Raw genomic sequence first — 17,181 nt, forward strand, 5'->3', positions numbered from 1 at the left:
TTTCCAGCCAGTCTAACAACCACAGACTATATGCACCCAGACCACCACAAAAACCTCCACATCCAGCTTCTTTACCTCAAAGATGCTGTTTAATATCTTGATGGGCCATACAAGCCAGGTGGATCAGTTATCTTGGCAAAGGTGGTGTCCATTAACACTTATTTTCACAAACTTGTGAACAAAATTCAAAAGCAATAACCCTTAGTGTGCCTTAAAAAAAAAACGCTTAGTTCTTCTACTTCATCTCGTAAAAAATGGGAACAAAATCAACATTTCATTGATATTTTTGTTGAGTACATATTTTAATGGGTTTACAAGTTTGAATGCTTTATAAGGAATTCCAAGTAAATTATTTTACTTTTCATGAATGTACTTTCAAGTTCTTGTGAAGCACAAGAGCTTTACAGTACAGTGTTGAAAGCTCTTACATGAAGTATGAAGGGGTTGAGTACAGCAGATAAGGGTTGAGTTTTTGGTCTGCTGGTGCAAATCCACTGTTGTCGTGAGCCTGGCGCCGGTAGTATCTGCGGAGCACTGGACTGCTGGGGTGGCACTGCCTCACATGGAGGAAGTACTCATCAGGACTGCTTGAGGTGTAGCCACAGTCCTCACATACAAAGATTTTGGAGCGCCGCTGGCGGTAGGCATACTGTTGGTGGACACCATGAATCTTCTTCATGTGAGACTCCAGAGAGCAACGCTGGGTGAAGGCTTTCTCACACAGCTCACACTTGTAAGGACGAATGCCTGCAGCAGGAGGAGAGGAGTTCATATTTTCTCATGGACCAAACCATATCAGCAAAACACAGTGTGTTCTCAATGGTCAGAAGTCTTGTGTTTGTGTTTTGGTGTTTACATCAGTTTACTGCACTAAAATTCTATAATTATGTTATTTTGGCAAAAAAAAAAAAAAGTTATGTGGTGCTTTAAGATGGCCAACATTTGGTGTCAGATCGATTTTGTCATGTTCTGTTAATTTTTTCTGTTTCCTGTTTTATTTTGATAGGATGTTTCACCCTTATTTCCTTCCATTTCAGTTCCTGCTCACCTTTCAGGCCTCCACAGCTGATTCATCATTTCTTTGCATGCCTCTGCTCTTCCCAGTGTATTCCTCACTTTGTATTTCAGGCTTATCTTTTCACTAGTCTAGTGCCAGATTGTCTATCATATTATACGCAACTCTTTTGCTTTTTCTCTCCTTTTGCGTCCTGATTTGACTGCCGGGCAGCACAGTGGCTTAGTGGTTAGCGCTCTTTCCTCACAGCAAGAAGGTCATGGGGCCTTTCTGTGTGGAGTTTACATGTTCTCCCCATGTGTGCACGAGTTCTCTCCAGGTGCTCCAGCTTCCTCCCACATCCAAAGACATGCAGGTTAGATGAATTGTAAACTTTAAATTGTCATAGGTGTGCGTGCGGGTGTGAATGTGTTTGGTTGTCTATATGTGGCTATGAAAGATGGTGTCCTGCCCAGGGTGTACCCCACCTCACACCCTATGACTGCACAGATAGGCTCCAGCACCCCCCCTGATTATTTGTGTATTAAATTGAATTAGAATTTTTATTCAGCGCACACACAAATCCAGAACAACAAAACATATCAAAGAAGAAAAAAAACAAACCAACAATGCACACGTGCACCCAGGCAGAAGCAAAGAGCTTATAAACATCTACCCCTTTATCTAAAAGTACAAATTATATATGTATATAAAACTATACAGATACCTCATACAAAGTATAAATTGATCACAGAACTAAAGTTTCAAAGATGCAAACACAAGCAGCAGTGCACCATAAACAAGACAAAATCAATAAACCTAATTTGACATATTATAGAAAGTAATCAAATAAGGCCAACCAAAGTACCAAGAAATTTTATGTTATCTGGGCAATTGTTCCAAATATTGACACCTTTAACAGAAACACAATGACTTTTTACAGTGGTTCAAAACTTTGATTTCTGAAACAATAGTGTCCCTCAAAGATTATAACTGGAGTCTTTCATTTGAAACAGGTCCTGGACATGTTTGGGCAGAAGTTTGTTTTGCACTTTGAACATGAATTGTATTATGATATAATCAATCATGTCCCAAAATTTCAAAATATGCAAATGGATGAACAATGGATTTGTTGGCTCACAATATGGTTTCTTACGAATAATTCTTATAGCTTTCATTTGGAGTAAAAATATGGGATTTCTATTAGTTTTTTTAGGTGGTTCCCCAAACTTCTATGAAGTAGGTCAAGTATGGAACAAGTATTAAAAATCCTTGCCTGTTTGTCGTTGTGGATTTTGCATTGCCCTCATGGATACTGTCACTAAATTGGACTGACTCTCTGTGTATGAACGCTGTTATTATCTGCATTTTTACAAATAACCTCACCTCTGATCATCTTTATCCATGAGTTTTTCCAACAAAATTTTGAAAACAGTACATACAACAGAACTGTTTCTGAGGTCACAACTATTAAAACTGAAGGACTTGGTTGTTTTAAGAACATTATTAGTTCTTTAGTTCTTCATAATGCCAAACTTTTTTTGTTACCGAGTGGTCTGCAAACACTTTTCACTGTAAATAGTGAGACAAGCCAAAGAAGATATGCTTTTAAAACCCCCTTTTGCTAGAACTACACTGAAGCAAATGTGTGTTTCAGTGGCGGGTGTGAAACAATGGAACTCTATGGAAAATCATTTAAAATGTTGTTCAAATGTCTTTCTATTTAAATGTCTGTACAAACAGAAAATACTTAAACTGTATGAAAATCCAAATTAATAGAGCTAAAAAAGAAAATGAAAAAATGCTTGTTGATGTGTATTCTTATAATGGAACACAAAGGTGAGGCCATCTAAATTTGTGTTGAAACAAGAATGGGGTAGGAGATAATTAGATGTTTTTTCTTCATCCTACTCCTGTTCTTCTTTACATGAAATGTGTTATTATTTTGTACTCTGTAAAGTGCAATTTTTCTTGTGTTTTTTAATTCATTACCATTGAAAAAGAATAAAATAAATGAAATTCAATTAAATGAAAATGATGGAAATACAAAAAAATGTAGAGGTTAGGGGTGTCCTTGAAAAGTGATACCAAAATGTTTGTGTCAGCCCTTTAGTGGCTAGCTGCAGTCACTACAGGTCATTAACCCCAATGCCACTATGTTAGTCATAGAGACACAGGTCAAAATAAATAATCTTTCACCTGCATTTCTTCCACATAATGTATATGTATGTCTTGATATTCATCTTTCTGATTATTTAGTTTTTTTTTAAACGATATTAGGTGCTGTTCAAAGGGGTGTTGCTCCATAACATTTAGGTTAATTGCATCATTATTCTCCAATCACATTCTGACCTGTATGTGTCCGCATGTGCCTCTTGAGGTCAAAGGTGTCATTGAATCCTTTTCCACAGTACCGACAGGGGTGTCTCTTCACCAGACTGTGGCACTTCAAGTGACGGGTCAGCATACGCTGCAGGGGAAATACCTTGTGGCACACCGAACACACAAAGTCACCAGAGCTTGAGGAAGTCCGGGGACGGGCCTGGTAAAATAAGTGACAACACTGTTTATGTTAATATGAAACCACAAAAAAAAAAAAAACATAATAAGATTATGGGAATCAGCATAGTATTTGATTAGTTACAACTCAAATTAGAAATCAGATTGTCATGGTTTTATCCCTGTTAGAGAAGGTGACTTTCAGCTCAAAATCTCACCTCAGCACAGGGTGACATGTTGTTGGATTAACCCGCATAACGTTTGGTGCTTTCCAGAAGCAAGTAAGATCATACTGGTCTTTCCATTGCAAATGGGAATTTCCAGAAAATGAATGTACTGGCAAGACAGGCCAACATTCACCTTACGGATGTTGGATTTAGGCTGACTTATCAACTGACGAAGGATTATCATTCGGCATACAGATGTTGGATTGGGGATTGCAGTGGGGATTGCACTGTTTCTTTCTTGCACTGTTTCTTTCTTGCACTGTTTCTTTCTCTTTTTGCTCTGTATGCACCACTCTGCATTTAATCATTAGTGATCGATCTCTGCTCCCCTCCACAGCATGTCTTTTTCCTGGTTCTCTCCCTCAGCCCCAACCAGTCCCAGCAGAAGACTGCCCCTCCCTGAGCCTGGTTCTGCTGGAGGTTTCTTCCTGTTAAAAGGGAGTTTTTCCTTCCCACTGTAGCCAAGTGCTTGCTCGCAGGGGGTCGTTTTGACCGTTGGGGTTTTACATAATTATTGTATGGCCTTGCCTTACAATATAAAGCGCCTTGGGGCAACTGTTTGTTGTGATTTGGCGCTATATAAAAAAAATTGATTTGATTTGATTTGATTTGGATTTAGGTTGGCTGTTATCAACTGACGAAGGATTATCATTCGGCATACGGATGTTGGATTTAGGATGGCTGTTGTCAACTGAAGAGGAATTTCAACTCAGTAAACAGAGGTCAAGGTCCCCTGGCCAGGGAGCATGATCTCAAATCCTCATACTCTCACCTCCAAAAGACTTTTAGGAAATCAGAACTGTCCCTACTATAGTGAGTGATCGGTTTTAGAGTTCTACAATCAAATAATTTCTGCCAATCAAATTTTTAATCATATTGTAATCAATTTTATGCTATCATCAGAACTATAATCTATCTTAATTATATTGCCTTGACTTGCATAATGTGCAATAAATTCCTAAACTGCAGTTAAAGTGCTGGTTCTGGACATTGGATTATTCCATCTTCTTAAGGTGTAAAAATTAAGAATATTGGGTGTATAACATCAAACAGCTCTTAAGGGTTGGTCTGGTTTAACAAAAATAACACATCCCTGAGGTCCGCTGTATGGACTGCTAAATATAATTCTAGCAACTTTCCAAGTCCTGATTCATTAGAGTGAGAGCTGCCGTTAACGGGCGTGGCCAGCTTGTATCCTGGTGCTAGTGGAGTCTATTCGAACAGGGTGCGAGTCCAGCTTCAGCGGGGTGGACGTTCGGATGGAGGCAGTGAGCTGCTAGACGAATCTCCTTGCCACCAGCTTAAACAGCCTTTGAGCAGCCCTGCTGGGTAATACCCATGGGGGTTCGAGGGTCAGACCCTTGTGATGGAGAGCTGGTTCGAGTCCCCTCTGCGGACGCAGGTGGCACTATGATTACAGTGATCTTACACCCCTGTACAGCCCTGTGTCATGTTTTATCCCCTGTCTGAGTCTGGTTACCTCTCTGTTCTACTATCTGGCTCTGATCTTTGATTTTCTGCTTTTTTCCACTTTAGTCATTGGTTATCCTTTAGCCACATGGTGAGTTCTGTTCTAGTTTGGTCTCTGCATTTTATTTTCTTGTTGTTCTTTAATTCTGCGTTTTTCACTTTAGTCATTGGTTGTATTATCTGTTATACGTTTGCCACATGGTGAATTCCGTTCTAGTTTAGTCTCTGCCTTTTATTTTCTTGTTCTTTTATTAGATTCTGTGTTTGATTCTTTGTTATTTGCATGATGCCATTTACTTGGCCTTTGATTTTTGATTCATCTTTGTTTGAGGTATTTTATTTTTATCAATGCTGGTTTTAGGTGGGGTTTCTTGCACTGGGTTGAATCTGCTTCCATCTATCACGCCCACCTTTCACTCTTGTCTCCTGTCTCTCTGCTTTCTTCCTGAACTTTTTCCGCACCTGGTTCACTTCACGCCCTGATTACCCTCCTTGTATTTAAGCCTCGTGTGTCATGTTTTCCACTGCCAGTTCGTTGCGCTCACTGAACTATACACTACGTGGAATGGGCCCAATAGATCACTGTATCTTGATTGGCCGCTGAGGCGTGAAGCCAGCGGAAATAAATGGTAAATTGACTGCATTTATATAGCGCTTTTCCATCTGCATCAGACGTTCAAAGCACTTTACAATTATGCCTCACATTCACCCCGATGTCAGGGTGCTGCCATACAAGGCGCTCACTACACACTGGGAGCAATAGGGGATTAAAGGCCTTGCCCAAGGGGCCTTAGTGATTTTCCAGTCAGGTGGGGATTTGAACCCATGATCTTCTGGACTCAAGCCCAACACCTTAACCACTAGACCATCACCTCCCAGAAAACGCCATCTTGTGTCCCCCAGAATTTCAAACGCCGATATAAAAAAAGACGCTCTTCGCCCACACACAATTTAGATTAATAACCGCTGATTTAGTGTTGTTTGATTTGATTTAGCTTTGTTTGGACCGCAAAATGCCGTCTTGTGCTGCAATTAATTGCACAAATCCTGATACTCATGAAAATCGTGGGAGAGCACTTTCAGGATTTTCAGTTTTGCTTTATTATTATGAGTTTTCCATGAAGTTGACAGGCCAGATTCAGCAATATACATTATTCAGTAATATACATATAATATAATACATATATTATACAGTAGAACATATAATATATATAATATTATAATATATAATATGTGTAATATGATATAATATAATAATAATACATATATTATATAATACATATATTATATAATACATATAATACATGTAATATACATTTTGAAATTTTCAGCCTCTTCTTCATTCTTCTTCATCTTCAATATTTATTTCATTTATTTAAAAGAAAACAGAAAAGCAGAAATGAATATATTACAAGACATTGAATGAAAAGGAGCAGAGGGAAGAACAAGTCTTATATTTTCTGCCCCTGTTTACAATACAATCTTTCAATTTTAAGCATCATTATTCAACATTATTTAACAGATTACATTTTTTGACTTTGTCACATACCACTGACTTATTTCATAATTTTAGCCATTATTTAAAAGATTACATTTTTAACAGGTTACATTTTAGACTTAAAACATTTTAGATATTATTAACAGATTACATTTTAGACTTTGTCACAACCCACTGACTTATTTCAGAGTTTCATACTTACTTAATACATCTAGTTTAATACGTTTTTTAAATAATTTAAGTGACCTTGATTCTTTGATTTCTTTGTTGAGGTCGTTCCATAATTTTACTCTAACTTGGTCTGGCTTCTTTGAAAATGTCAACTTCTATAGAGCATTATCAAATAAGATTACTATACTATTTTTTTTTACTTTGGATCCAAATAAGATGCTGCTCCATCTGATAATGAAAGTGAGTACACGCTCTGTACATACATAAAAAGGTATTTTTCAAAATGTGTTAATCAGATGCTGTAAAATTTTGAAATGTAAACAACTGTAAACAACTCATTTAAAATTGGGCCATTGCTCTAGTTGTATTTTGTTGTTTCAGACACTAAAGCTGTCACATAGTTAATTTTCAATTTGATAGAGTGTACTTACTTTAACTGATTGACCAATTACTTGTGTGCCTTTCTGTGTGTGTGCACGACATTAAAAAGTATTTGTGCATTGATTGTGGTTGATGTGCAGCGTTTGGGGGGGTGTTTTGAGTGAGAGTGTGTGTTGTGTCAAATGAACATTATGTGTGTTTGGGGGGGCTTTCTGCATGTTCACAAGCGTATAATATGATAGAAAGTATTGAAATAGTGTTGCATTGCAAGAGCTTATAATGTCCATAGATTTAACAAGTTTTTGTTTCTATTTACTTTAGTAATCTATCAAAAACTACACTGCGTGTACAAGTCTTATAAATGGCCTTAACAGAGCTTAATAATATTACATAACAACTCGACGAAGGGCTTCATTCTGCAGAAATTGGTGAGTTTGACCCTATACTATCGACGTGATTCCACTGTGCGGCGTTTGCGCCTTTTGGGGGAAGCAAGATGGCCGACAAAGCAGCAGCTTGGCTTCACTCGCTCAGCCGTGCCTCCCATTCCACATAGTGTATATTTCAGTGGTTGCGCTGCCTGCCTTGTGCATTGGCCCTCGTTCCAGCCTTATCCTGTTTTGCCATAGTTCTGAAGTCTTTCCGTGTATGAACCTTGTTGCTTGTTTTTTGACCTCGCTTTTTTGCCACTGCCTGTGAACCTGCCTCTCTGTGTTAGAACTTCGCTTGGTTATGGTCCCCTTATGGTGGCTTGCTTATACGTATTGTCTCTGCATTAAGGCACCTCTCCAAGTTTGATTGACATCCTGTGTAACAAACCTCTGTCAGTTTTTGATAAAGTCTTTTTTATTTCTCCTACACCTGGGTCCATGAATCTGCATTTGTGTTTGACTGCCTTCTGTGCCACACCTGCTCAGATCATGACACAGCTCTTAGGTACTATTGTTTAACAACTGTAGTCATCAAAGTGGTAAAAAAATGATACTCTGGAATGTTAAAGAGATAGTTTAATACAGTGGTCTCCAAACTATTCCAGAAAGGGCAGAGAGGGTGCAGGTTTTCGTTGCAGCCATTGACTCCACTGGCGTGTTTTCCATGGGGATACACAGGCTTTAGATTGGGTAGTGTTTATAAAATCGGTAGTTGACATTTTTCAAGGGTGGTAATAAATTAAGCAGTGAGTTGGAATGGTGTGTCAGTGGAGAATGTTTTAAGAACCTTAGACCTCACCATTTTTAGAAGAGGAACTCAACCCTTTTATTTCCTGTTAATTATGTAATTTTTAATGTCAAATTACTGTCTTAATGTATTTAGAAATTGTTTAGGTTGTTGTTATCATATACACACTATTATTATTATCATTATTATTACATCTGCCAAGAACGTAATAAAATCATTGGTGTGTATTTATTTATTTATTTGTCTGACTTTTAGCAGGGTTAAATCAAAACTGCTGCACGGATTTTGACTAAATTTTCACCACAGATAGATATTAGGCCATGGGATAATCCATTCAATTTGGACGTGATCCAGAGCTGGGTCCAGATTCTGGATCAAGATTTCTCTTTATATACAGTAGGCCTTGAAGGATTCCGTCAAAACTACTTCAGATTCTCAACAAATTTGGAGCACAGATAGACATTAGGGCACAGACCACCCCACTGAATTTTGGAGGTGATCCAGATTGGCGACGTCAGAAATCTCTGATTGCTCTTGTTTTATTATTAGTTTGTCATTTGATTTTTAAATCAACCACAATGGGAAGTGTTTTCACTTTCTTGTGTCATCCATGTATTTTTAACTTATTTTCAATTATACAATTCATTTATATTAGACTTACACTCATGCTTTTGATAAAGATGATTTACTGCCCCCCGCTGGAATGACGTGTAAGTCCAAAATGCAATTATCAACTTCACTTCATATCCGTGGTTTCTCCAAAACTGTTAGTCCAATCAGTGTTCCATTTTGGCGCCATTCATCCATGACCCAAAATACAAGCACACCAAACAGCAAATGTCAACTGTGCTCTGTTTGTCCCTGATAGAAGTTACATGCGCACATGCATGGCTGATATAAGCAGCTGGCTTTAGTTTGACAAACAAAGACAGTGGCTGAAGACATTAAAACCATTGAACATTTCACTCATGGTTCCAACATGAAACTTAAGGCACTCATGGTAATTGCAACATGAGACTTATCTAAACTGATCAAACTAATTGAGCTACAAAACAATAAATCAATAACACTAGCAACACTGTGAAACTAAGATAAACCACAATAACATTTAATATTTTGGGGGTTTCACATGTCATTCAGGTTAGTTTAACAGTCTTATTGTTGATTGATTTAATCAGTTTAGTTAAGTGTCATTTTGCCATTACCATGAGTGAGTTAAGTGTCATGTTGCGTTACCATGAATGAAAAGTGTAGTGTGTTTGATGTCTTCCGCCACTGTCTCTGTTTGTGGGTTTGTAAAAATAAAAGCACCTGCTCGCAGCAGAATGCAGAAAAGACAAAAAGATTGTGTGTGTGTGTGTGTGTGTGTGTGTGTGTGTGTGTGTGTGTGTGTGTGTGTGTGTGTGTGTGTGTGTGTGTGTGTGTGTGTGTGTGTGTGTGTGTGTGTGTGTGTGTATAACTTGATCGTGAATGAAGTAGGGAAAGCTGCCATTTGCCATTTGGTATGTTTATGTATATTTGGTCAAGGATGAATGCCGCAAAAATGGAACATTTAATTTAACCTTTATTTAGCCAGGTTAATCCTGTTGGGATTGAGATAAAGTTTCCAGTTCATTGATAGGACTAATATTTTTGGAGAAACTACGGATATTAGAAAACAACACTGAACAATGGATGCTGACCTTTACATTCTGGACTCACACACCATTCCAGCACATAAATCATCTATATATTAAAAGTGTGCGTGCATGCATGATTTTATTTAATAAGTTCAATGTAAGTACATAATATAATTGTAAATACATTTAAAATACATGGATGACACAAGAAAGTGAAAACGCTTATTTCCATTATGGTCCATTTAAAAATCAAACGACAATATAGAATTACTACTACTACTAATAATAATAATAATAATAATAATAATGGTGTGTATATAACAAGAACCTAAACAATTTATAATTACATTAAGACAGTAAATTAACATTTTAAAATGCGTAATTAACAGAAAATAAAATGATGGGGTTCTTCTTCTAAAAACTGTTGAGGTCTAAGGTTTTAAAAACATTCTGGACTGACACACCATTCCAACTCATTATAGAAACTTTGCATAATTTATTACCACCCTTGAAAAATGTCAGCTACGTATCTTATAAACACTACCCCATCTAGAGTCCATGGATCCCCATGGGCAACACACTAGTTCATACTGCTTCTCAACTTCACTCTAACCATGACATTAACACTCAGCAGAGGTGTCAAATCCAGCTTCAGAAAGTAAAAGTCCAGCCATATATTTGTTCCATCTTCCCAATAAACCAGCTGATTGTAATTAGTTCAGCTCTTCAGGCAGGTGGATGAGCTTATTATTGAGATCACCTGTTTTAGGTGCACAGGTAGAAGAAACACATGGGAGGGTTTTACTTTCTGAAGCTTGATTTGACACCTCTGACACTCAGTCTCAGCATAATCATATTATTAGCAAATATTATGTCAAATTAAAACCTGATACACCATCGGTTTGTATACAGGGACCAAAGCCAACATGCAAGTTTGCAAACCACCACAACAACACTATGTAATTCCTCACATTTCCACCAAGACTGAATAACTGCCCATATTTTTGAATTAAAACTATATTTACTGGATTGCGTTTGACAGATGGTAATTTATTAAGAGTAGAAAACCATTTGTAGGAATCCCATTGCATATGGACTTACTGTATTTATAAATTTGCAACAATCATATTCAATTAAAATTGACACTTTCACAAAAGTAAGTCACCACAATTTAAACATTAAAAGAAAAGAAAGAATCCAGAACATGAACTAACACTAATTCTGAACATTCTTTGGAATTTCATCTATGATATGATGATGTTCTTCTGTTTCGTAGTTTTTTTATGTTTACTATTTTAATGGTACTATGGACAAATATCAGTTATTGCTGTATCTTGCTGACCTCACCTTCGCTCGGCTGACTAGTGCCAGTGCACTGGGATGGTAGAAGGAACCCTGGATCATCAGCGTAGGCCATTCATGTCCTGTGTTTACACCTCGTGCCCCTGATCCTTCAAAAGGTACTGGTACTCTTTGTCCTGGTGCAACAGTTGACTGAAGGATAGTTGAGGTGGCATTAGAGCTGCAGGATATCTGCTTCTTTGGATTTTCACTCTCTAAAGGAAGTCAAAGGAAATAACATTGACTATATAAGTAACAGGTAGTTTTTACAACAGACTCAACCATACCTAAATGCACAAAGTTCTTACCAACTGTATCATTTTCTTTCCACTCAGTCTGTTCTGGATCTCTCCATTGCCATGCACCACATGCTCCTGGTTTCTTTTTGACAAGAAAAGACTTTGGCATCTTTCAGTTCCTGTCTTTCTACTTCTACTTGTCAGTCTTCAATTCTCTTGTAGAGACAAGATTCTCGCTCCAAAGTGGACAATCTAGTTGGCACCTTACCTCAACAGTCCACCCTTGGATTTGACAAGCTACAAATAGAGGATTCCAGCAAAATCACTGCTCTTATTTTCATAACCCTCTCTAGGAGGAGTGGTGACTCTCAGGACAGGAGGAGGCAGGAGGTAAGTAGTGTTTTGACTAGAGTACACCTGTGTTGACTGTGCGCGTGCGCCATTTTAACTGGTCCCCCACTGGTTTTGCATGTCAGGCAGTGAGAATCCGGAGAGATTCGCATTCAAGTGGCCCTTGGCATGCAAATTTTGGCCCTGGACCAAGCCCTGGGCCCAGACAAAGGGCACGGTTTGAGTAACAGAGTAGGCACAGAAGAGCCACAGCCTTAACTGCTAGGTAAATCAGCTCTTTCTCTGTCTTTTTTTTTTTTTCCTAAATCAATTGTTTGGTGATATTATGGAGCTCATAAAAATTCCACAAAGGCCTTTCAGATGCATTGAAAAGATGTCAAATGTTCGCTGTCTGTTGACTCTGTGGTTTATGTACTGTGCATGAATGCACATACATGATGGCACTTTCTATCTAGTCATGTCACACCTTTCCTTTTGCCCCATGCATGCTGTGGGAGCTTGCTGTCCATTGTGATTATAAACTGTTTTCTGGATTTAGATGCTCACAGCTATCAAATAATTATGTTCTCCAAGATAATCACAGACAATTACATCTGACTGTGACACCATTTTCCAAGTGAGACACATGGCTTTCTCTCAGTGCTCGACCCTGTGAAGGAAAGGAAGAGGAAAATGGACTGTGCATGCCTTATTTCACTGGATTCTGCATGGCAAATATAAATGCAGCCAGACACTAAACCCCATCATGCAAAATACCAATAGAGGTCAGTTCAAGAACATCAGCGCCAACGTGTATGGAGCCAACATACTCTATTACGCTGATGAATCCAGCCCTTCTGTTACTGTTTCCTTCTGTCTTTAATTTCAAATTTTGAAATCATTAACAAATAAATTGTTTATTGAAGAACAAAACAAATCATTCTTGGCCATTTTAGGATGAGACTGACTCCCACTTTGTCTGTTTAAGCCCCGGTCACACCGCACTAACAAAGGACACCGAAGCCAAACGAAACAAGAAATCTGGAATGACCGTTGACTTTCGGAGACATCACTTAACCATCGTCCAACTTCGTTCCTGTAGCTGGCACTTCATCAGAATTTTCAAACTGTTGAAAAATGTGAATGAATCTTGACGACAACCTCAATTCGTCCGTAATCCGTTTTTGCTTTCTGTCTTGACGGTTCCTCATCTTTTGCGTAGTTCCCGTACTGTCAGCTTTCCATTTGATTGTCTTCCAACTTTGTCCAACCTCCCAAGTCCAACGACTTTCACAAATACTGACAATATCTGAATGGATCAATAACTAAAGATCCGATGAGCTGAAAGTGACTCGTCTATGTGTTGGACGAAAAGCAACGTTTTCATACAGAAACAATAGCAGCAAGAATGTTTGATCAACTACTTTAATTATTTACGCACATTTGAATGCCCTCTGTGGCTCCAACGTGCATGTGGATGCACACGTTCACACCTGTTGTCAAGACAACGCAGCTGCAGGTAGCTGTGGAGAGCACAGACTCGCTGCAGAAATAATCACAGTGTCAAGGTCGCCGTTCGCTTCGATTTTCTTTTGTTGGTTTGGGTCTTTTATGTACTCTGCATTCGCAGGGTTTTCGATGGATGGGACTCAATTCATCACTTTTCTCGACGATTTGTGGCTTTGTGACTTTTTTCCTTCATTCAGCAAATACAGTGTGCCGTGTGACCGGGCCCTTAGGGATTATACTTTGTGATGAAATTATTAGTCAAGTCACACTAACAATGTAACATTTTGTTAATTAATACCTTACTGCAAGTCCTTACCAACTTGATGGACAAAAGCAGCAGAGGAGATCCTTTTTTCATGGTTATATCATGATATTTCAGAAAAAAATGCAAGACATATATGCACAGAACCAAAAACACATGACCTGACACATTATGTACTCACACTAATCTCACCTGACTCCATCAGGTCTTAGAAGTAGGTCCTGATCAGCTGGGAGACCACTTGGGAAGATCAGGGGTTGCGTGTGTTTACATGTAGAACTGGACATGTGTCAGGAAGGGCATCCAGTATAAAACTTTCATCAAATCCCATTGTGCACCCATACTGGTTCCTCTGTGGTGACCCTGAACATTTGGGAGAAGTTGCATCTGTTTGTGTGCAAGGTCTCTCAAAAACTAATGGTTGCATTTCAATGACTTTTTGTGTCAAGATGGTTCGTGTGTCAGAGAAGAGTTGATCAAGTAGCATAAGAGTAAATCCATTTTGTTATGTAATTGTCACAGCAGCATTGGTGGAGATGTGTGCATTAAGTTGTTTCTCCATGATTCTGTTCACACATGCTTTCAAATACAGCAGCAAAAGGGAGCTTATCATTATTTTAATATTGAAATACATAATGCCATGTGTTGATAGGGTTTGTACTGCAGTATTAGCATTCCTACAGGTTCTACTGCAGACTGTTGAATATACTGTGTGCTTTGGCCCTCTGGAGCTGCGCTCTAACTGTATGCAAAGTGCCAGCCTGTGTGCTGCAGCATGGAAATCAACTGGTAAAATGCAGCTCCTCGTTAGCTTATACAGTACATCTGGACACTGGACATAACCGCATGTAGCCTACTGAACATGCATGGCAAAAGAACTTTTTTCTCTGAATGGAACTGTCGTTCTTTCTATTTTTTGAGATAATAAGTAATGTTGGCTCTGCATAAAAGTCACTGTTCCAGTGTTTGGTGAAGTATTTTACATCAGAGTGAGGATTATATAGCAAACAAGTGACGAAATCAACACAATCTCATGCCATTTTGTGATGGCATCAAGAAAAGTAAACTAATCTATTAGTTTGTGATACTGTCACGAACAGTGACACATTTTCATGGCAGGAGCACAAATTCATTTTGTGCTGGTATCACAAAATGAATTTGTGGTGACGGGGGGCTATGGTTAGGGTTAGCTTATGGTTAGGGTAAAAGTCTGTGTCTTTATTAGTCTCCCTGGGGAGAAAATTGTCAGGGTAAGCTGTATAATTCCATACCTGGTATACAGGTATGGAATTATTAATGTTTAAGTCCATACAGGTATGGAATTAGACACTGACAGAATTTCAGACTTAAAGAATGTGAAGCAGCATCTGGAGGACAGCCAAACAAATTAATTTATTTTGGATTCTCTTTATGTTGCTCAGAATTACCACAGCTGATTCTGTATGGATGCACATGTTGATTCTGTATGTTTTAAGCCCATGCAACTCTTGTTCAAGGAAGATCAGAATCAGATTTATTGCACATACAAGGAATTTGATCTGGTGTTATTGCTGCATAAACGAAAAGAAAAGAAAAGAAAAACACTTCTGTGAGAAGTAGAAAGAGTCAAATAGACAAATAATGAAATGGAGTAGGACAGTGCAGAGACAGGTGACTGGAAGTACAGATGTACAGTACCTTTCAGTGTAGGGATGACCAACCTGTGCTTTACTGTAGTGGGGGGAGGGAGGCAGAGTAAGTGAGGGACTCTGGCAGTGTTTATGATTCCAGCTGCGGATAGAAAGAAACTGTTGTTGTGTCTTGAGGTTTTGGTCCTGATGGACATCAGCCTCCTGCCAGAGCAGAGGGTGACAAAACGTTTCTGTCCTCCTGGATGAGAGGGATCTTCTTCGCTCACTGCACAGGCCCTGGAGGTGTACAGGTCTTGTAGGGATAGCAGATTACGATTATCGCCTTCTCTGCTGCTTGGATGATATGCAGCAGTCTGCTCCTGTCCTTAGCAGTGGCAGCAGCGTACCAGATAGTGATGGAAGAGGAGATGATGGACTCATTGATGGCAGTGTAGAAGTTCATCATCACTGATTTTGCCAGGTTGAACTTCCTCAGCTGCCGCAGAAATACATCCTCTGTTGTGCTCTTTTGATGAGAGAGCTGATGTTCAGCTCCCACTTGAGGTCCTGGGTGATCGTGATCCCCAGATAGCGTTAGGACTCCACAATGGCCACCGGGGAGTCACACAGGGTGATGGGGGCAGCCAGGACTGAGTTCTTTCTGAAGTCGACAACCGTCTCTACTGTCTTGAGGGTGTTAAGCTCCAGATTGTTCTGTCTGCACTAGGTGATCCATCTCCCATCTGTAGGCAGACTTGAGTCTGAATGAGGTTCACAGGTTGTCAACTCTCATGCATCTGGTGTGACAATCATGCTTTCAGCATCAATCTCACGCACAAGCAAGAAATGTCATGCCAAAATAAAAAAATCATTGAATCAATATGAAGGAATTGTGAAATGATTCAGTGTTTGAAGCATTTGATACAATTAAATATGGCGACATCTACTGGCCAATCTTTAACATAGCAGTTGCATGGAACAGGCACTGTTATGTATGTTTATCATATAGGTTCTATGTACATCTTGAAATTTTGACTATATTTTCGCTTAAAGACGTCAATAATGTGTTATAATGTGTTATAATGGGATTGTGCAATCATAAAATACTGTATGTAATAGAGATATAAATTGTGAAATGCTGTTATGACCATAGTTGTACAAAATGAAGGGGATTTGGGGGCTTCAAAGGTTTTTATTTAAAAACAAGATCATTTCAGTGGTGTTAGGCTTGAGTCTTTTCCTCCTCTGCAGTTTTAGAGAGAAGACTTGCACAGACGTTGGTGTCATATGAAGACATATTTCGCCCAACTTGTAAGAGTTGGATAAGCAGCTGCCTAACTATCGCTCCTCGCAGAATTCATTGTCAGAAAATGCTTCTGGAGAGCATTAACATGGCTAAAACCCTTAAGCTTCCCCCCAGACTCCCCAACCAGGACCATCTTGACCCAAGAATCAAACACAGTTTCCCTTGTATTATTATTTTTATTAGTAAATGAGGACTGTTTTTGTGTTGTTGTTTGTTTGTTTTAATTAGGGTTACCAAAAATTTTCAACACGCGTTATGCACGTGCAGTCTCACTCCAACCGAGGTCCCAAAGTTGGCAACCCTGGCTTCGTATCATCCACAAATTTCAAGAACTTCACAGACGGGTGACTAGAGGTGCAGCTGTTGGTGTACAGGGAGAAGCGTAGAGGAAAAGAGCACCGCCTTGGGGTGTATTGGAGACATGCCCTCCCAGCTGTACATGCTGCCTTCAGTTAGATGGGACATCGGTGGAGTCAAACCAAGAAAGCTTGTCGTGTAGCAGGGCAGGGATGATTGTGTTGAAAGCAAATCTGATCTATACCAAGA

General features: G+C 39.0%; 1 protein-coding gene across 1 annotated transcript; it reads right to left on the minus strand.

Moving 5' to 3' along the window:
* Positions 1-424: 424 nt before the first annotated feature.
* On the minus strand, positions 425-11,787 carry LOC117516618 (putative transcription factor Ovo-like 1). The gene is made up of 4 exons (XM_034177464.1): positions 11,677-11,787; positions 11,386-11,592; positions 3,347-3,536; positions 425-747 (listed from the first exon to the last, which is right to left on the minus strand). Exons 1-4 carry the CDS (start codon positions 11,785-11,787, stop codon positions 425-427), a joined length of 831 nt encoding a protein of 276 aa, XP_034033355.1.
* Positions 11,788-17,181: the final 5,394 nt, after the last annotated feature.

This window comes from Thalassophryne amazonica, chromosome 9, assembly GCF_902500255.1.
Source record: "Thalassophryne amazonica chromosome 9, fThaAma1.1, whole genome shotgun sequence".
NCBI lineage: Eukaryota > Metazoa > Chordata > Actinopteri > Batrachoidiformes > Batrachoididae > Thalassophryne > Thalassophryne amazonica.

Coding starts and splice junctions, on each gene's coding strand:
- LOC117516618 (XM_034177464.1), bottom strand. CDS start 11,787: ATGCCAAAGTCTTTTCTTGTCAAAAAGAAACCAGGAGCATGTGGTGCA. Junction 3,537..11,385: donor CACTAGTCAGCCGAGCGAAG/GTGAGGTCAGCA, acceptor TTATTTTACCAG/GCCCGTCCCCGGACTTCCTC. Junction 748..3,346: donor GCACATGCGGACACATACAG/GTCAGAATGTGA, acceptor CTCCTGCTGCAG/GCATTCGTCCTTACAAGTGT.